Genomic DNA, 22,564 nt, shown 5'->3' with positions numbered 1-22,564 from the left:
ACAAAATAGATAGTTGGGCAAACACGGACCCCTGGAGTCGTATGCATGAAAATTCTAAGAATTTTCTTAAGTATATACTTAAATTTCTTAAGTATATACTTAGTTAAGTAAGATTCTTAAGTTCCGTTGCATAAAACCTCTAAGCAACATGCTTAGTTGTTTTTAGCTAAGTACATCGCAATATGCTTAAGTTTATCGTTGCTATGCCAAACGTCATTTCCGCTTTGACTTTACCGTAAACACAGATTGCATGGAGTTGAACATTTTCTTGATAAGTCTCTCTTGTATCGCTAATAAATGATGAAATACTATAATTTTTTGTGTTATGCAAGGTTAATAAAATAAATAGACCAAAACTCAAATGCCGTTTTATATGACGTTATATCCGATTTTATCGTCTGCATCTGCATTGATCCTTGAAAATATGGCAGAAAGAGAAGGTGTTGAGAGTCAGTCATTACAGACAACTAAGAAAAGAAAACCGAATTGGACAGCAGATGAATGCTTGTTTTTTCTTTTTTTTAATATATTATTTTTGTACTCTATGTTAGTCCCTAAGCCATGTTTTTTCTAAAGTTTTAAAGATACACGCATGTCAGCAACAAAAATTCGACTTGTATCTTTCGTAATAGTTAACATGAATGATATCTATGTTTGTTATGCAGAATGGGGCGAGCGAATTTAAACTGGGTCGAAATGCCTCGGTACCGTTTACCGAAAGCAGCAACCCCAACAATTTGGATGAACAGCAGTGTCCTCATCATGATGGGCGTGCTGCTAGAGAATATGAGAATATTTCTCGTAATATAAGCGATAAGTGTTTATTTTTCAAAGTGCTCCGATATATATTAGGCCCTAATTTCCTTACCTGTTGTACCGTGACTGTGGACCAGCTTGTGGATTTAAAAAAGGTGTCAGCAGCCAGTCTTTCCCAGGATAACCGCTATCACCGAGAAGATGGCATTTCACGGGCAATAAACGTCGTTGAAAGAGCTGAAATAGACCACTCTCCCTCAGTATTCTGGCATCGTGAGTCGCTCCCGGCCAGCTTGCCACGATGTCTAAAATCTTATAACTGGCATCACATACAATCTGTACATTTGTACTGTGAAAGTTTTTCCGGTTGACATACTCCACTTCGTGTTCACTGGGAGCTATAATTCTCACATGAGTTCCATCAATCGCCCCAACCACGCCAGGGAAACCAGCAATGGCAAAAAAGTCAACCTGGTGCTTTCGAATAGTTCCTGGGTCCATTGGAAAGGAAACGAATCGCTTGACAATATTTGGTTGAACAAGAGCGGTAGTAACTCTTTGAATTATTCTTGAAACCGTTGACTGGTGAAGACCAAAGTTGTCACCACTACATAGCTGCATCTTACCTGTAGCATAGTATCTCAAGGCAACCATGACTTGCACAATTGCAGGTACACTGTGATTTCTGTTGGTCAAAGGCATAATGTCATTTTGAATTAAATCTGTTATAAATTCAATTCCTTCCTGATCAAATCTAAATTTGTGCTGTAGTTCTGCTGTTGTCATTGATTCTAAGGGATTAATTCGTGGTTTGAATGTTCTCTGTTTTCTGTCAGCCATTTTGTTCTTGCTAAGCAATATGCTTAAGAACTTAAGACAAGTAAAGACCATGCTTAACTTTAAGCATATACTAAGCATATACTTAAGAGTTAAGAAGTTTTATGCAATCTGCTAAGCAATATGCTAAGTAAAATCTCAACCTGCTAAGCAAGAAATTCATACTTAAGTATATGCTTAAGGACTTAAGAATGTTTATGCATACGACTCCTGGACACACCATATAATCAATCCTAATTTACGACCCGGAAGAGTTCCGTAAAGGTACTTTTTTGGTGTTGGGAGAATTTTGTTTAACACCCATTTATTTAGACAGGCTATTTCCACGTTCTGTAATGATATACCACGCTATTTTCATGAATACGAGTGAAGATATTAGAATAATGAAAGTAAAGCCATTATATCGGCACAGATGTTCCATTAGTATAATTGTATCAAAATCTTTGAATAAAAGTAGCTTAATAGTCAATTTTGAACAGTCTTTTACATCGTAAAACAAACTAGCATAATCTTTTATAAATAATGTCCTCGATAAACTAGATATGCACTTAAAAAGCATTGGTTTTGGTTAAAAATTCAAATGACGTTGGTCCAGTGTAGGGTTGTTAATCACATCAAATTTCTACTGTTTTCCAATTGTTGTAAGATAGATAGACAGATAGATATAGATATATACATACATTTAAAACACACACACACACACACACACACACATTCCAATTGAAAAATAAGTTTATCTATTACTATAACTTGTTTTTATCTATTGTAGAAGTATCGGCAGATACACTGGTATCAAATTTAATTTTTAATTGTCGCTGTAGGTTGAAAAGTGATACTATTGCAATTCAGGAAATTGTTGATATCCTTTATCGTTAATATAAAAATTATCGAAATTTTTAGGTCAAAGTAATGCTTTAACTACATGAGAGGTGCAACATTCAACCTCAGGCTTATATCATCTTGCTCCCATCTTTTCAATCGCTGCAAATTTAACCGATATTCAAATGTGTGCATTCGCATAAATATAAACATGCACTATATTGGTCATGAAATGTACTCTGCAATATTCATCCACATGAGATATTTTGAAGTAATAATTTATTAAAATACCGTCCTGCATTTCTGAATACAGGTATATACATATTTGTATAGTGGATATAAGAATATAACATCTGTCCAACATAAAGGCATCCAATGTTTCGTGTTTGTAATGTTGTGATATCATACATATTTCCAAAATATTCACAGTTGATTGAACTCGGAAATATTACGCCTTCTCGTGTCCACGAGCCATCAATACATATCCCCATTAGCACATGCACCAACACACGCAACAACAGTTCATGTGCCTCAGACTTATTCGTTGTCCTTCAGAGAGGAATAGATGCCGTCAATATAAGCAACATTCTTCGTCATAAAAGAGTTCAGTCGTGTATTCCAACTTATTTCAAATTCAAATCTGCATCCATATTTCCTTCAAATATACTTCTATGATTGCGTCCAAACTTTTTTACTATAAACCCTTTGTCGTGCCTAGATATACATTATTTGTCAAAATGCGCATCTGGTGCATCAGAATTGGCACCGTATAAGTTTTACATAGACCATCTTATACTTAATCCACCTACGTGTACTTGTTCTTCGTCTTCTTTCAACTATAGTCCAGCTGGACATGTCGTTACTGGGGATGGGTTTTTTTTACTTGCAAATTTTAGTATCTGATTATAACATTCATACATACATTCACATACATAGTCTAATTATAATAACATATCAAGGTTGACAGTACCCAAGTAAAGAGTAGAAAGGAATTCTTTCAACTATAGTCCAGCTGGACATGTCATTACTGGTGATGTTGATATAGTTGAAAATGAGGACCTCAAATCACTTATTCTAAAAGGTCCTAAATACAGAGAACCTCGGTCTTTTAATTGGCGACAGAACTTCATCTCTAATATGAATTCTGTCGAAGATTATGCAAGATGAAAGGCTAAATATGAAAAGAAAAACTTGATACAATGTCAGAATGGGTTAAAAGCTTAAAGGGAATATTAAAATTCCACATTAGACATAAGAAAACAAAAGTACGCACCATCTATCCTTTTGTGTTTAGTAAACCAAAAGTGATAAAAGAATTAGATAGGTTACATGGGGAATATGTTTTGGTTCCAGCTGACAAAGCTAGTAACAACATTGTCTTTGTTTGTAAGGCTCATTATTACAACTGTATTTTAAACGAACTTGGCATTAATTCCACTTTTGGTAATCGTACTTATACTCCAACTGCCCTTTCAAAAGATGAAATTTTTCAAACCATGCTTCCGTTTTAGACACATTTAATATCCCAGTCAATGGATCGAATGAATATGAGTTACCGTAACTATACCGGATTCCTAAACTACATAATACTCTCACAAACAAAGATACATTGCTGGATCCAGTAAGAGCTCTTCCAAGCCCCTATCTTTGCTCCTCACGAACATATTACCAGCTGTGAAGGAGAAACTTCAAACTTACTGTGCGACTACATATGCCAGAAGCGATGTCATTATGACCAAACCCATCGGGTATCTGCACATAACCAACAATATCATATGGGGTATACGTAACTACTACATAAACAGCCGCGACAAACCTAAGTCGTTAAAACAAGTAGTGGCAGTTCGATCTCCAAACGCTCGGCATCAGGTGTGAATGTCACGGGTCTTCAGAGATGACCTTAAAAACGGATGACCCGTGTCACAGTAGGTGTGGCACGCTAAAGAACCCTCACTGCTCAATGGCCGTAAGCACCGAGCATAGGTCTAAATTTGAAGCCCTTCATCGGTCTTGGTGACGTTTCCGTAAGAGTGAAAAATTCTCGAACGAGACTTAAGCAAGATACAATCAATCAATCAATATCAATATATATAACTTGTTTTTATCTATTGTAAAAGCATCGGAAGATACACTGGTATCAAATTTGACTTTGAATGGTCACTGTAGGTCGAAAAGTGACCCTATTGCAATTCAGAAAAATGTTGATATCCTTTATCGTTAATATAAAATTATCGACATTTTTAGATCAAAGCAATGCTTTAACTATATGAGAGGTGCAACACTCAACCCCAGCCTTATATTATCTTCCTCCCATCTTTTCACTCGCTGCAAAATTAACCGATATTCAAATGTGTGCATTCGCATACATATATACATGCACTATATTGGTCATGAAATATACTCTGCAATATTTATCCACACGAGATATTTTGAAGTCATAACTTATTAAAATACCGTCCTGCATTTCTGAATACAGGTATATACACATTTGTATAGTGGATATAAGAATATAACATCTGTCCAACAGAAAGACATCCAATGTTTCGTGTTTGTAATGTTGTGATATCATACATATTTCCAAAATATTCACAGTTGATCGAACTCGGAAATATTACGCCTTCTCGTGTCCGCGAGCCATCAATACATACCGCCATTAACACATGCACCAATACACGTAACAACAGTTCATGTGCCTCAGACCTATATGTTGCCCTTCTGAAAGGAATAGATACCGTCATCATAAGCAACATTGTTCGTCATAAAGTAGTTCAGTCGTGTATTCCAACTGATCTCAAGTTCCAGTCTACACCCGGTATATTCTACAAATACATTCATATCCTTCTACGAGTGCACTCAGACTAATACAGAACAGTTATTAATACAAACTTAAAAGAAGTGAATTGCGCTGATATTTTCCTTGATAATATTCCAGATAATTCTCGCTTAGTAGAAATGGAGTGGTGGATCAATCATCATGCTTTTAAGAAAAAAGAATGATGAAATGAATAGATGCATAAGAAAACATAGATATAAAATGTTATAGATATGCAGTATGAAAACATTATCATGAGGTAATTTATCATATTTTCATAAATATTTAAATCTTTTCAAAAAAGCAGACTAAGAATGCACAGGAAGAAAGGACAAGGGACGTTATTGGCTATATACCGCCGAGAATTTCTTTATTTTTTCAACTTTCATACCATGCTTAATTACTTGTTTTATTTACTCATCTAGGACGTAATCATTATCCCACTTACATGAAAATGACGTAATATTTTATTATGACGTCATGATTGTGCGCTAAAGTTGGGTCGTTTAGCGGAATCTGTTGATTTTTGATAAGATATGAATAAACTTTATTAAAAACAAACACTTTTGCATGCAACAACCAGATTTATATTTTGCATGTTTGATTATCCATTAATAATCTTCTTTCATTATCAATATGGTGTCGGTTGTTGGCTGCAAACAATATGAATTTTGAAAAAGACTGAATGCGGAAATCGGCAGTTTTCCAGTATGAATCTGTGTTATATAGTATTTTCCTTGGAAAGGAAATATTGCGGTGATGCAAAGTGCGACATTATAGAGAAAATCCACGGAGATACACTGTGTCCTCCGTGTGGGTAGGTCGCTACAAGCTACAAGGCTAAATCCTTAACTTTCAAGCTTTTAAATTACACACTCTCCGATTCTACGTGCTTGTAATCAATATTTAAGGATGTAAATCCTCGGTGTCAAATACAACTAGTTCATGAAAAAAAAAAAGACTAATATCAATATAAACAGAAATAACTTAACGATTATTTGCTTTTATTCATATACGCTATCGATTATTAAAATCTTTAATTTAATCTTTAGATGCATAAGATAATGAAAGCAACACACCACACACACACACACACACACACACACACACACACACACAGAGAGAGAGAGAGAGAGAGAGAGAGAGAGAGAGAGAGAGAGAATCTTGAAAGGACAATATCTTTCTGATTAATTATCCATCTCCTTTCATTCTGATATATATTTTTTTTTTATTTCCCATGTTGCTTTCTTTACATGTTAAATTTTTCGGCTCGTCCGGGTTAGGACTAATGAATTAGTCTCTCCCCCCCCCCCCCCCCCCCCCCCCCCCCTCTAAAACGATGTTACGTGCTTAGCTGTCTATCTCTTTCTCAGTCAAAAATAAAATAAATACATGCTATATATACTGCAACATCATTGGATTTACTGGATAATTCTTCGATTTCACCTTCATAATACATGTTAATGCAAGCGGACTATCTAGGCATTTTTTTCCATCTTCGCTAGCCAAGATTATTTGTACACAAAGGCACAGTTGACCCAAAACCCATTACTAGTGGAGATGAGATGAATTTTACCCCCGTATTATGTTTTAACTGACCAAAACCTAGTACGTTTGTTTTACAACTTTCATTCAAAAGACGCGCAAGTTTGTGAGTCACTGAATAAACGAGAAAACGTCTGCATTTTTATTTCAATCGTTGTCAACTCTATACTTTGTGATATTTCAAGACTACGGTACATGTACTGAATTCAATTTATTGGATCTCATCACCATTATGCAGTGGTATACAAAAATATAAAGACCAAAAGCTGTTTGATATACATTTAGTAAATAATACATGTGTGTAATAAAGTATTTATCAATTTAGGGAAGAAAAAAAACGTGTTATTTCGATAGAATAAAGCAACAATGTTTTGGCAGTTTTTGTCATGGCTTTACTTTGAGATAAATTGAGAAATTAATAATAATACAATGCATACAAGTATCAATGACTGTTCAGTGGTACAATGCAATGAATATATACAATGATCAATGACTGTTCAATGGTTCAATACTGTATAGGAATAAAATTGTCAACATGCAGTTGAGACGCAAATATCAATGATCATCAACGAGTTCACACACAATGGATTTGCGCATGCTTCGTGGCAACCAGGGTTGCGGAAAGTGACGACATTTACCGAAGCGAAACTAATAGGAATGCATACGAGTTATCCTTCTTGGTCTTGCTCAATTCATCTCAATAACATGACTTGACTCATAAGCGAGTTAAGTCGGATTATTATGAATGTGAAGTATGGGCATTCTAGGTAGGGGACCACATTTTATTTTATTATTTTCTTAATGAAAGTTTTCTAAAGGTTTGTTAAAAGGAAAGATATTTTTTATTTTTATTTGTTTAGGTGATAAAAATTTGATTCTTTGCTCACATTGCTTCACAGATGAATACATAATGAAATTCATTTCCAATGTAAACATGTACATGTATATAGCTGACCTTAATCACCTATTCCTAATTACACTGAAAACCTTATGTTAAAATTAAACCATTGCTTATGGTACACATTTCTATGAACTGCTATTTATCAATTTGAAATTACTGGCATGTGATTGTCGTTGTTCATGACCCTTCTTTTATTTGGTGAAATTGTGCTGCACGTGCCATGAAACAATGTATCGACGAGTGGTAGGAATAACACAGGTGTTTATATACAGGATGTCGAGAATTTGGGCGTTTCATAAAAAGATGTGAACGTCTGCAGGGAAGTCTACATACGGATATATGTGTACCGAAAACACCAACGTATCATTAAACAACAATTATATTTTACATATAAATCGCATCTTTTTCATGTACATTGAATCTGTAGGTTAATGACATTATGATACCATTCAATCAAAACTTGAAATAAATTTATACGTATAAGCTGATGTAATCTCGCCCAGGATGATTGGCGTTAATGTAAGTGCATTCGTGTCAGTTTTTATTGTGTATATATATATATATATATATATATATATATATATATATATATATATATATATAGATAGATAGATATATATATATAACTTTTAGAAAGATATTTCATGAGATTCAGAGGAATGAATATCCCAACGTTGATGACGTTGTACCGAAAAAGCGATCGTCTGAAGACGGCGTCAGAGTTAACAATGCAATATTTGAACGCTGTTTTCGCAAATTCAATAAAAAAGAAATGGTACATGTTATATATGAATGAAACGAGAAAATTGTCGGTTTTCTACCTGCAAAATATTGTTAGTTTTTGAAACGCGGCCATATTTGGCCAATAACGTCCCTTGTCCTTTATACATTTCTGCAACATCATCATTAAACGCATCCCACAAATTGTGTACAGTTGTGAATCAGAGAATGTAGTAGGCCATATGTTTTATTTGTTATATTAATTTTTCAGGTATGTAGCATTCCCCTCCTTTCTGATAACGTACGTTTGCTGCTATTTTTACATGCACAGTCCTTTATCTTTACATGCACAGTCCGTTACCTTTATATGTAAAGTCCATTGTTTTAACATGCAAAGTATGACCCCCTTGCCTGCTTTTAATATCATAGGACTAGTGATTGATGGTTGATATGTAAGCTTCAACAGATGGATTGAATCCGTATATCGTATTGATAAAGGATGAAACTTTGCTCCCCTCATCACACAATTTAGGATTTTAGGTTCGGACAGAATAACTTATTTAAAGGGTGTGTGTATATATTATCATTTTTGTTTTGTTCTCGCTTGTTAAGTATTTGCAGACGATTGTGGTGTTAACTTATCCGACTCCCCATGTACTCCTAACTTTGATAAATGTCTGCATTGAGTCTGCTTTCTACAACCCAACCACCGTTTTTCTCTTTAACATTTTCCTAACTAGATTTAGTATATATGTAAGACTCTAAAGTGCGATGGTCGTTCCAAAGTGCGATGGTCACGCCAAAGTGCAATGGTCTGCGCCAAAGTGCGATGGTTTGTTAACGTTACAGATGCCAAAGTGCGATGGCCACGCCAAAGTCCATATGGTGCGGAGTTCAGTAGCGTTTGTGACGTCACGTCATTGTGACGTCATTCTTAACGTCTTTCAAAATGAAACCGAAGAAATGCAACTCGGACGACAGCAACGGCAAGGTATACGAGGTTGAGGATAGTGAGAACGGCAAAGTACATTTGTTGTCGAACTATCTTCTTCGCCCAAACATTCTTTAATTCATGATCATTTATTACTTGTGACGTACACGTAGATCTAAAAAAATAAAAAAATAAAAAAATAAAAATCCTGGGAACATGCTATAATGCAAAACATTCTATACGATTTCGCGTTGGAAAGTTTTGTGTTTAATAACACGACAACGAAATGGTAATGAAATAAGTTGAACTTCTTATTTTTTATGCATGGATTTTGCACTGATATTTTAGTGAAACAACACACGGTTGGTACAGTATGTACCACAACACTGTGTCGTTTACAAACCAATGGATTTCGGCGTGTCACACCATCGCACTTTGGCGTGTCAGACCATCGCACTTTGGCGCATGAGTGTGCACCATCGCACTTTGGAGTCCCATCGCACTTTAGAGTCTTACATATATATATACTAATTCTTTTACATCTTCAAAACTCCTTGTAGCAAAATACTTGTAGCAAAGTGTCCACTGTATGAAAAGCTTTCTGACGAGATTTTTCACTTGAGAAATCCCAGTATATCCCCGACCTTGGCTCTCAAACGTAGTGAAATTGAAATAAATTGTGTATTGAGGTAATAAGAGAATTGAAATGGGAGAAAAAAGATGAATGAACATACAGGATCCAGAACAACGCGTAAAATTTATGTGTTTTGGTTGAATTTTCAAAATTATGAAACTAATTTGAAGGAAACAAATTCAAAATGTTATCATAAAATTGGTTTCAGTATGAATGAGCAATATTATCAATTCTAATCTATGGATAATATCGACAGAATAACCCGGAAGAGATACATAAAGGTACAAACTGGTGTAGGGAGAATTTTCGTTTTCTTTAACCTCCATTTTATTTAGCAAAGCTATTTTCCGCGTTCTGTAATAATGTTCAACGCTATTTCCATGAATACCAGTGAATATATTAGAATAATGAAAGTAAAGGCATAATATAGGCACGGATGGAACATTTAGTAAAATTGCATGAAAATCTATAAAGTAGCTTAATAGTGAATCTTGAACAGTCTTTCACACCGTAAAACAAACTAGCTTAATCTTTCATCCATAGTGTCCCCGATAAATTAGAAGTCCACTTACGAAGCACTGTTTTGGTTAAAAATTCGAATGACGTATGTGGGGTTGTTAATCACATCCATTGTTGTAATATAATATATATTCCGCTGTTTGTGACGTAACGTCGCTATGTTACTAAATGTAAAGCTTCTGAATATTTGAAATGAAAGCGCTAAAGCTTAACTAAACGTCTTCGTGTATCTTTTTTATTTTTTACCTATACTTTTACCGATCATTGCGAAAAGTAACTATTGGTATATATATTTAAGTCGTTGTAGCCGAGTGGACTTACGCACTGGTTTGACAATCTTGCTAGGCGGTGGGTGCCGTACGTCGCCGGTTCGACCCCGGGCTGGGGCGAAAATTTTCAGTACCTAGTTGTGATTATTTAGTGCTTTATATATATATATATATATATATATATATTATACAATAAGTGCATTTATCTCATCAGTTGCGATGCCAGAAGCAGTACATAGGAGAAACAACAGACCTTCGCAGAAGGGTCAACAACCACCGGTCCTCTATCAGAACCAAAAAAAAAAGATTTGCCAGTAGCGACACATTTCAATGGCAATAACCACTGATGGGAGGACATGACAGTAGTGGTTATTGATCATGACCCAAGTTGGTCAAATGCCGAAAGAAAGCAGAAGGCAAAATTCTGGATGCACAGGTTGAAGTCATTCGAACTGCATGGTATCAACAAACCTACTGACTTCACCAGGATGAATACGGGCTAAATCCCTGCTAGATTTTAAGCTTCATCTAGACCTACTCGTCTGATTATGTCCCTAACAGTGGTACTATGACAATGTTTTAACACATGTTTTTCTTTTCAATTCTGTTTACAATCGCCCCCCCCCCCCCTTTAATTACTTTGAGTTTCATTACCGATTGCTTACATGTAAAACCCATTTATCAGTTTCCGTGATTCTATATTTTTTGCACGTCTACCCTAGACATGATCAGTACGGGAAGGTCTGATGTTGATTCCTAGGCTATTTATTCTTTATTGTTTTTTTTGTTTTTGTTTTTTTATTTGATTTTTTTTGTTTTGAGTTGGTCTACTTTGTCTACTTATTCAAACTTGTTATTTACATCATTTCTCTCTCAAATTTATGTTCATTTCCTATTTCATTTTTATAGTGTTCATTCATTTACATAGTTTTTGTTTGTTTTTGTATGTTTTTCTTATTATTATTTTTTATAAATTATTTATTCTTAATGCATAGTTAAAATAGAATCTCTCTGGGTACGAGTTATCTTTACTATTTGTCAACGTAATATGATTAACTTGTTCCACTTGAGATTAAATAAGTCTATTTTTATCACTTCGTACATTTTTGATCAGCTCTTTGAACGAATAAGGCATGTCCTAATTCTCTCCGCTTTTAACATTGATTGGCAAGCCTAAAAACCAAAAAAACATGTACTCTGCGTTGTAAATACGTTTGTAGATTAGTGTAGTTGTAGTGCTAGATGTATTTATATGTAGTTTTTGTTATTATTATTCTCTGTTGATATTGGCCACATTATGTAATACTTTTCGTTTGTCCTGAAGAAGGGACGGGTCGTCCCGAAAATTTGACAATCTGGTTGTTCGTGTTGTTGGTCATTTTAGTGCTTTGTATATATATATATATTTATTTATATTAGAAGTTGATTCGGCACAGTTGTAAATAAATATTGAAAATCAGAATGACACATTCCATAAAAAACAATCATTTACTGCTAACGCTTTCTCCATGTCTACATGGTTCATCAGGCAGTTCAAATGTGTATACAAAAATTGTTTAGTAACGTCTTTGTTATGACGTCAATTAAACGAGTCCTTTATGACGTCATAATAACGTTAACCGGTAGCGTTTGGTAATTGTCTATTTTGTAAAAATAGTATGCTAAATTGTAGTTCAATTATTCAAATAATTATTTTCTATTAAGGCTTGGATTGAAAAGTTTAATAAAATAGTCCTCTTTGGTTTTGCGAGTTATTTCATTTTCAGTCCACATTTTAAAGAACGGGAACACTTTAAATTTACCACCCCCGCATTCCGCAAAATGTTCACTACATGGGGTGTTCCGCACCCTTACTCGCGCATTAAGTTTGTTCGTTTGTCCTATGTAGTTTTCTCCACAAGTTGGGCAAGTGGCACAGTAAATAAGGTTCTCGGATTTACAGTTCATGTTGGCGTTGACTTTCAATATTTTCCCGGATTTAAAAGTAATGGAATCACCCTCTTCTATGTATTCGCACGTCCCGCAGCGTGGGTCACCACATTTTTTGACGTATTTGACCTTATTCAGGGAGAAATTGGCTCGAGTTAGTAGTTTTGTTAGGCATGGTGCCTGACGTCGGCTGTTAATAATTTGAGATGAATTCACCACATTTTTCATATTGTTGGATTGTTCCAAAATTGGAAAAAAGCGTTTAGCTGTATTTAAGATATTGTGATTCCTTGGATTGTGTGTAACGACGAAAGGCACATTGTTGTTCTGTTTGGTATCTTTTTGGCAGGTTTTCCGAAGTTCTGAAATAGGTATTTTTTTCTGCTTGTTGGATTCCAGTATCAATAAGGTTTTCTGGGTAATGCTGTCGTATCAAATGTATCTTTAATTCTTCTAAGCGTTTTTTACGTAATGTTGAATTTGGAATTATGGTGCATATACGTCTGGCCATATTGTATGGGATATTACGTTTAGTGTGTGACGGGTGACACGATCTAAAATCTAGATATTGATGAGTATCCGTTTCTTTGCTGTATAAATCAGTGGTAATGTGATTGCCCTCTTTTATGATAAATAAATCCAGAAATGGTAGATTTTTAGTGCTCGCTTCCATTGTGAATTGGATTGATTCATGTAAATTATTTAAAATTGAATGAAATCTTTGTAAATCCTCATTGCTTCTCGTCCAGAAAATGAAGCAGTCGTCTAAGTAACGTTTCCAGTTTTCATGTATGTAATTTCCAAATTCTGCATCAAATATTTCCGGTAGTGTATGATAAATCCTTTCCTATAAATATCCCATAAAGAGAGTAGCATAAGTAGGAGCTACTTTGGTACCCATTGCAGTTCCCTTAGTCTGGAGGTAAAATTGGTCGTCAAATTGGAAATGGTTATTTTCTAGTATAATTTTTAGACCTTTAATGATAAAGTCCTTTGAGAATCTTTCATTAATTTCTGTAGGGTATTTCTCAATCCAGTACTTTACTGCTTCTATGCCTAAATCGTGTGGAATATTTGTGTATAAACTGGAAACATCGAAACTGACAAGAATGGTTTCTGGTTGCACTGTTTTCGGGATGTAGTTCAAGAAATCCACATCATCCCGAACATAGCTCGGCACTTTCTTACATAGAGGTTTTAAAATAATGTCTAGAAGATTGCTCAGTCTATGTGTGCTACAAGAGGGTCCTGCTATTATCGGGCGTAACTTGAGATCAGTAGGTCTTGGAATTTTGATATACGTTTCTTTACAGTTTTTGATATTTTCTTGGATTTCTGTGGATTTATGAACTTTTGGTAAACCATAGAAGTTGCTGGTTTTAATTTCAAAATTGGTCAGATAGTCTAATTCATTTTTGGTGAAGTTATCATCGATTTTTTTCGTAAGTTTCTCAATCTTTGAAATAGTTCGGTGATCTTCATTTTGTTGAAGTTTCTTGTAGAACTGGTCATTTTGGAGCTGATCTAACACCATTTCTTTGTAATGTTCAATGTCCATGATTATGATAGCTCCTCCTTTATCCGCTTCTTTAATAACAATTGATTGATCCCCTCTCAAACTCTGTATTGATTTTTGTTGATTGATAGAAATATTGGATTTCACATTTTTATCAACTACATTAGAATTGGCCGAATTTTGGAGACATGCAATATAATCCTCCAAGTGTTTATCTCGATTTAATGGTGGTTTAAAACCTTTTCTATTTTTCAATAGAGATTCGTCATCATTGGATTTATTTTTGAAAAATTCTCTAAGGCGTAATTTTCGGCAAAATTCCTCTGTGTCTTTGATTAGATCCACTTTGTCCGACTTTGGCGTCGAAGTAAATTTTAAACCATGTTTCCAGTAATTAAATTTCATCGTTGTTTAAATCCCTTTGAGAAATATTAATGATTTTTGGTTCGTTTAATTTTCTTTCCACCTTTTCTGGTAAGTCGTTCCCCTTTTCTTTCTCTTTTTCTGTGTCCAGCCTTGGCCTTAAAAATGATCCAAAGGCATTTTTTGTGTTCCCGATTGTGAAGGGATGCTATTAAAAGGTGTTGAATTGAATTTTCTGTATCTCCCATAAGATACTCTATTTTCGGAAACTGGGGGTTCCCTGCGTTTCACTTTACGTGGACCATTTGTTCGATTATTCATTGCGGTTCCCTGTTTTACAATTTCTGCGTAAGACTTATGTTGTTTTCTGTGTGGAGTTTCTGATCTAGACCTAGATGATGGTCGTGTTTTAAGGGTGGTAAATTTAAAGTGTTCCCGTTCTTTAAAATGTGGACTGAAAATGAAATAACTCGCAAAACCAAAGAGGACTATTTTATTAAACTTTTCAATCCAAGCCTTAATAGAAAATAATTATTTGAATAATTGAACTACAATTTAGCATAATATTTTTACAAAATAGACAATTGGCGGATCGCCGATTTTCGTGTAAGCCCCGCCCACCATGACGACGGTAACTAGCCCGACATTAAACGCATAAACAACATGGCGCGGATCATGTCGTTAAAGGACATACCAGACGATTTTTCCGCATCATACATGTTACATACACCGCCCCTTCGGCAAAAACAACGGGCTGTCGCGTTTATGAAGGATTCCTATGTTAAATTAGTCAAATTATATGCACAAGAACGCGAAAATATGCTAATAAAAGCCGAAGTATATCGGAGTCAGAGGAAAACGGAGGACCCACACAAGATCAACATTGATGTCAACTTTGATGGGAAGAAATTAGACGATGCACATTGCAGTTGCAAAGCTGGGTGTGTATACGGTTATTTTGAGTTATTGAAATAGTTTTTACTTGTTTATAATTTCAATTTTACGTTTTTGTTTATTTAAATTATTGTTCTTGAAGCGTATAGCTCTACGTACATGCGTGCATCAGCCTCAAGTATAAATAGAGAGCGTTTGTAAACAACCTCACTCGGAAAAGTTTTTTCATATTTCATAAACGTTGCTCAGTGTTATTCTTATTCTTTTTTTCAAATTTCATTTGTTGTATTTTTGTTCCTTTTAGTAACTCGGTGCATTTTACCAATGTTTGTGGTTCCAGTTACTTGCTAACTAAAGGGTGCACATACCAGGTCAGTGTAACTATGATTCAGTATCTTTACCAAATACAGGTACACACCTTTCCCAAAAGCCTGTTTAGATAATTATACTACACATATACATGTAAAATAATTTTGTATTGTGGTACATGTAGTATTATAATGCTATTGTTAATTTGATAAATGTATATTATGCAAATTTGGTGTGGGGATTGGTTTCTATTTTTTGTCATGTTGTCACGGTACATATTACAGGGAGGCAGGTCAATGTGCACATGTCTTAGATGTTATCATGATTCTGGAGCAGTGGAAGATTTCTGGTTTTGTTGAAATTCCCTCAATGCTGTCATCAACTTCCCTACCCCAACAGTGGGATAAGCCAAGAGGTGACAAGATTCAACCAGAACCAGTGTCCCAGATGATCATTTCCAACCCATCAAACCTAAACATAAAAAGAAAGCCAATTGTGGCTTCCTTTGTGGACACACGGTAAAAAAAAGTGTACATCTTTCAATCAATGTTTTCTCTTAATTTTTTTTCTAATTGTTTTGCATGACTGATTGTCATTCTACATTTCACTCACATGGAGACAGTCTTTAAATTATGTTTTGGCCAAATTAAGGCTTTTCAGTAGAAAAGACTCACTTAGTTGTAAAGCACCTACAAGGACACCAGGGGTATGTTTTACAAAAGAACTTCAGACTTACGACAAAATTTTCAACTTTATCGTAAATCATTCTCTCCGAATGCAAATTTTTTTAAAAGAAAATATTGAAAATTTAGCCTTAGAAAAGTTTTAATTCATTCATTTAAAGTAGTAACTGTATAATACAATTCAAGACTTGCCACAAGTTGTTTTGTAAAACGGGCCCCTGACCTCTAACAAGTTTTTACAGGTGTAATAATTAGGTCTCAGCCAAAAGACTCCAAACTACACAGCTGCCAAGTCACGCCCAAGTGTTTGGCACTGAACACTTGCTACAACATAAAGTTCTTTTAAATGGTCATTCAAAATTATTTTCAACAATTTTCAGGAAAACTGAAATCAGTGAAATGGATATGGAAATCCTGAAAAAGTTTAAACAAGCCCCAATTTCCTATCTGGTATCCACAGCAGCAGGACCAACTGTTGACACTCCATTCGGTGCTCATTACATAGGATCTCCTCTCAGCTATCATGTAAGTTACAAACTTTATTCAGACAAAATATATGAATTAAACTTTATTCAGACAAAATATATGAATTAAACTTTTTAAGGAGGTACTCTACAGTATCACAATGACTGACTTCCTTTTAAAACATGGAATGAAATATAAATATCAGCAATATTTGTCTTTTCATTTCAAAAATCATCGTCTAGCTGAGTAACTTAGCATATCGACCGCTGAACTGTAGATCAAGGGTTCGAGTCCTGCAGAGGTTTTAAATTTTTGTTGTTGGTCAGATTGTTTTATACTAAAACTGCATATTGTGACTAAATGAAGTAAATTTTAAAGTTTTCAATTTCAAAATATTGTTGCAAATATCCTCACTTTTCATCCATATCAAATTTCTTTGGTGTAGCATTATACAGTAAATATCAATGATTATTACATTTTCCACATGCAATCGATTCATTTAAAAAAATCCATTTGTAGGAAAACCTCGTTGATATTATAAAAATTTACAACAAAACACATTTAGTGAATGAAGTTTAGCAGTTTTCTTTATCTTGAATTAAATATGGCATAAAATTGGTCAATACACAACAAGTTAACCATATCTGATCAACAATACTAAAAAGAGAAAGACTAATTTTGCCCGACAGTATTTTAAACTGTTTTATACGAGCAATAGCCCGTTCAACATGCACACGATGTTTGGCTATTTTGACAGTTTCTGTTACCTCTGAAGCTTTCATCTGTGTTGCACATGACGCGAAAGGTGGAATGTTTAGTCGAATACCAATAGCTTCGATTTCCTTTTCAATATTAAACCCTTTGTCCACCATAACTCCATCACCATTTTGTAATTTCCCACATTGTTTAAGGTCTGACAATACTTTAAGGAAGCCACTTTCCTTTGTAATAACTTTATCAGATACTGATCCAGAGAATAACATGGAAGAAAATATTACAGACCCCCTTGGATCTATGCCCACAAGTCCTTTCAAAGTTGTGCATGACTTATAGTCAGAATAACATTGACTCTGTCGATTGAGAGAACTGGGCTTTTGTACTTTTAACTCCGTACAGTCAATAATGACGAAAGTGTCTGGAAAATCTTTCTTATAATTTTCAGGCATGTTTTCGATTATTACTTCACGATGAGGCCATATATCTACACTACCTAGTCTAAAAAACATCAAATTAATCCAGTGGGTGAATATTGCACTGCAGTCTTGCACAGATATATCAAACAAATATGAAATATGTTTAAAGTCAAAGATTTGTCTCAGTTTTATCAAAACAAGCAAGAGCTGATCCTTTGTTGACAACGATTTTGCACCTTTAAGAGTTTTACTCCATATAATAGGATCTTCTTCTGTTGGTACTAAAAATGAGTATAAAACATTGAACCGGTCTTTAGAAAACCCTGTATAATACTGATAATCAGTGTCCTTCAGTTTTTTATATCCAAATCGTCCTGAATCTTGTTGTTGCAGTTCAAAATTAATTCGGAGCAGTTTTTCCTTCTCTTCAGTTAATGCAGTATTGTCAGCAATAATGGCCAGTATTTCAAGTGGATTACAACCTGAAATATATTTAGAAAATTTAATATTATTATTTTTTTTTTAGTATTCATGGGTAGTACAATAATGTAAAACATATATGATAAAAATAATCGTGAATGGTTTTTCATTAAACATGATTTATAAATTATATACAACTCAACATGGATCCCGATAGAAAACACACTTTTTCCATGAAAGTCAAATCCGATCACAACTCATTGGAGATCCTAAACATAACCCTCAACATTATATGTCATGTCTATCATTACAATGTATTTATTATCGCAATGTATTTATTATCGCATAATTTCAGGCACCATTGATTTTACCTATTACAAAACCCCGTGCAGCAGAAAACTGTGGAAGTACTGTGTTCCCAAAAGCCCTTCATACCTGCGTTGACCTTGAATGCATTCAAAACCTTACACATGAATGGATTGAGCTGAATTTGACACAGAGTGATGCAATTAATTTGGAAAAATCAACAAGATCTCAGAGTCTGAACCAAATATGGCATACAGAACGAAGTAAGAGAATAACGGCATCCAATTTCGGACTAATCATAAGAAGAAAAAAAGACGTAAACCAGAAATTTTTAAAGAACACATTTCAAAAGAATGATTTCACATCTTCTGCTACATCATATGGTAAAGTGAATGAACACATTGCCAAGCAAATGTACATTAAGAAAACCGGACACCACCTTCATGATATAGGATTGATTGTAAACACAGAACTACCATTTCTAGGTGCTACTCCTGATGGCATAGTGTGTGATAAGTCTGAAAGTGGCTTGATTGAAATTAAATGTCCTTACTCTGTCAGAGACAAGACCATCAGTGAAACATGTGAAACAAGAAATGATTTCTTCCTCCAAAGAAATGGCGACACTTTCAGCTTAAAACATGAGCATTCCCACTGGTATCAAGTCCAAGGACAGCTTCTAGTTACTGGAGCTCCATTTTGTGACTTCATTACATATACCAAACAAGACTTATATGTAGAAAGAGTTTATCCAAACAAGTCTACTATGGATGTGTTAGTTCAGAAACTAGCTAAGTTTTATGTCCAACATTTTAAGCCATTTATCCACAAATGCGATTCTGATCTACATGTATAATGTTGATTTACCACACCAACTATGAAAACAAGAATGTGTTTGTACCTGACATAATATGCCCTCATAACAACAAGGACACAATAAACACTGACTCAGTGTGACAGAAAGATTTGTTTACAGGTCATTAACATCTTTGTATGGAAAATATATGTAGAGAGTCTTGGAGATAAAATTCTGTTTGCTGTCATACACTTAAATTTGTATATAAATGTACTAGATAATTCAAATTCAGTTGAGTGAAGTTCTCTTTACACTTTTAGTGAAGTATTTACTTTTTTTTTATTTTGGTGCATAGATATCATGTCATTTGCAAATACTGCTCCTTGATACTAATATTCAATCATAGAACATAATTACCAGGAAGAATTGGGTTCACATTTTCTGTTGCTGATGCTTGAGAAATTGTAGTTGCAGTCGTTGAAACATGTTGGATTTCAGAAGATGCCTTTAACACATCACTGCCAGCTTCATTGTGCTGATTCCTTTGATATGGATTACAAAGAAACATTTTTCTTACAAATATTTTTTTAAAGATGAATTTTTTGTCAGACTGGGTAAAGGTTTTGCTTAAATATAGTACACTGTACGTGTGTTGTCATTTTTTTTAATGTGAGAATATTTACTTCAAAATGCTTTATCTTGCAGATGTATCATGCAATACTATATATATATAGTTATAATTCAGGGTGTCAAGTCCCTATTTATTCCTATAAACTCAAAGGTTCTTATATATACCCTACCAGTCATTATAAAAATTCCTATAAAGCCCTATATATCCAAAAAAAAAAAAATGACAGTCCTATTTTCAAAAATGATAAAAAAAAAAGAAGAAACAAACAAAAAAGAGAGAGCTGATGCTAGATTGATATTTAGTTAGACTGTTAGACTGTTATGAAGAGAATAACTATGATCATTGTATAAGAACTGTCTGTTGGATGGAAAACTGTCCACATCTGAAAGGATTTTGTCTTTCTTTATGTTTAATATTATTTCTTCTCCAGAAACATACTATGCAGAAACAATAAACTTTTATACAAATTCTTTAATAAAAACCCTATTTATTCCTATAAATCTGCTGTAAAATCCCTATATTTGCCCTATAAACGGCAAATTGTTTTCCTTATAATCCCATATTTTTTAGACCCAAAGTGGCTTAAATTGACACCCTGTTGTATGTACATGCACTACAACTTACATATCAGTAATAGTGTCCATCAAAATCTGTCGCTTAGATGTAGTTCTCGTTTCTGAACTTGACCCTCTTTTGGTGGGTGGTTTTCGAGCTGGTGTCAATCATAACTGACTGCAGACACTGGATCAGGATGAATCTCAGATGGTTGGCCATTGACAAAATGCTGATAATTGAAAAAAGGAACACATTAAAAAACATCCAATTTATCTTTTAAATATTGTAACAATTAAATCATCCAATTTTATAATAATAAAAATGATGACTAAACAATATGATGAAATCAAGAAAGCAGTGGGACATTATACATTAAATAAAGGGTATGTGCATATGTAGCAGGGTTGGGCGGTTAAAACCGCCCCCCGTTTTAACCGTCCCGATCAATACTCCCTAAGTGGTCAATACTGGTCAATTGAGATTTAAACTGTCCATTTTCTTATTTTTGTACATTTTTTGCAAAGATAAATTAAGTCTTTTCATTATAATATATGGATCAATTGGTTATCAATAATTTTCATTAGATAATTAGATGTAATTTCATAAGTTTAATATATTTGGTTTGCTGAAGCTGTGATCATAATATCTTCAGAACTATAAAAGAGGGTCACATGTAGCATAACTAGACAATAGGAGACAGACCTGCTTATACATGTACCTGAACAGATTAAGAATAACAGGTACCTGGACATTAAATAAACACAGTGATTTAATATGAATTGGGTGACAGGTGCTCTAGATAAACAATGTGTTGCAATGTACAGAGCAGGAGATGTACCAGAGCCCAGGAAACAAAGTTGACAGGTGTTAATTAGCATACTCTGGGACCAGAGAGGACCAGTGTACATGTTATTGTTATGAAAACATCACCAACACCCCCCCTCAAATGTTTATTTAACAGTTAAATGAAGATTTGAAACAATAGGTAGTTCTTGATCAACTAAAGAATTTGAACAGAAATAGAAAACACTTCCCCCATCATACTATCCCAATCTAACAGAGTCATTTACATTATTTATTTAATATTATGACTTGCAAGTATATTATAAACTGATAGTGCATGTTATGAATTACAGTATTTACCATAATGATGGCCACTGAAACATTTAAAATAACCAACAACACAGACTATAATGACCAAAGAATTTTCAATCAACCAGTATTGACCATTATTGAGCGGTTTTAACCAGTATTGACCACCGGCCCGGTCAATACTCATATTGACCACTTTTTTGCCAACCCTGATATGTAGTGCAATTTGCTAAAACAGAATTCTGGTTGGCATCATTGTAGAATATGTATACATGTTTCAGTATCCGTGTTATATGATTATAGAATACCTGAATCTACTGTCACAGTGATTGTGTACATGTATAGTACTTAAGTCTTAAAGGGACTGATTCAAGATTTTCCTCATAATTTTATTTTTCACAAGTTTTAGTGATCAAATTCTACTGTCTAATATGTTTAAAAGGTTTCACAAAAAATTCAGGTTATACATGACAGAAGCTTAAAATAAAAACAAAATGAATACCAATAGAATGGTTATTTTGCCAAAATTTTGATCCCCCTGTTAAAATCCTGGATCCTTCCATGCTATATTTAGTCATCAGATCAGGTCGTATTTAACTGCATGAGTTTGCATAAATATGTATAACATAATCACTAATATTTTGATATACCTACCTATTCATTTGCAGTTCATATTACCTAACACTTTACATGTAACTGTGCATGACAAAAAACTTGTATTTACACGAG

General features: G+C 34.3%; 2 protein-coding genes across 4 annotated transcripts in view; one reads left to right on the top strand and one right to left on the bottom strand.

Annotated features, from left to right (window-relative positions):
* The window catches only part of LOC125678774 (uncharacterized), a 40,832-nt gene extending 20,707 nt beyond the window's left edge, over positions 1 to 20,125 (bottom strand). For 2 of the 3 annotated variants that reach the window (XM_056141058.1, XM_056141059.1), the window contains exons 1-2: positions 19,975 to 20,125; positions 17,670 to 18,517 (exon numbers count right to left, since the gene is read on the bottom strand). In XM_056141058.1, coding sequence (XP_055997033.1) covers positions 17,670 to 18,517; positions 19,975 to 20,125 — 999 coding nt within the window. Of the gene's footprint in view, positions 1 to 16,961; positions 18,518 to 19,974 lie in introns of those variants that run through there. The other variant, XM_056141057.1, reaches the window with a different exon arrangement.
* On the top strand, positions 15,602 to 19,977 carry LOC125653411 (uncharacterized). Its single transcript, XM_056141060.1, has 4 exons — positions 15,602 to 15,816; positions 16,039 to 16,272; positions 16,818 to 16,962; positions 18,811 to 19,977. Exons 2-4 carry the CDS (start codon positions 16,076 to 16,078, stop codon positions 19,615 to 19,617), a joined length of 1,149 nt encoding a protein of 382 aa, XP_055997035.1. The 5' UTR covers positions 15,602 to 15,816; positions 16,039 to 16,075; the 3' UTR covers positions 19,618 to 19,977.
* Positions 20,126 to 22,564: the final 2,439 nt, after the last annotated feature.

The sequence above is a fragment of the Ostrea edulis genome, chromosome 6 (assembly GCF_947568905.1).
Source record: "Ostrea edulis chromosome 6, xbOstEdul1.1, whole genome shotgun sequence".
Taxonomy (NCBI): Eukaryota; Metazoa; Mollusca; class Bivalvia; order Ostreida; family Ostreidae; genus Ostrea; species Ostrea edulis.
This window is presented reverse-complemented; position numbering and strand designations above follow the sequence as displayed.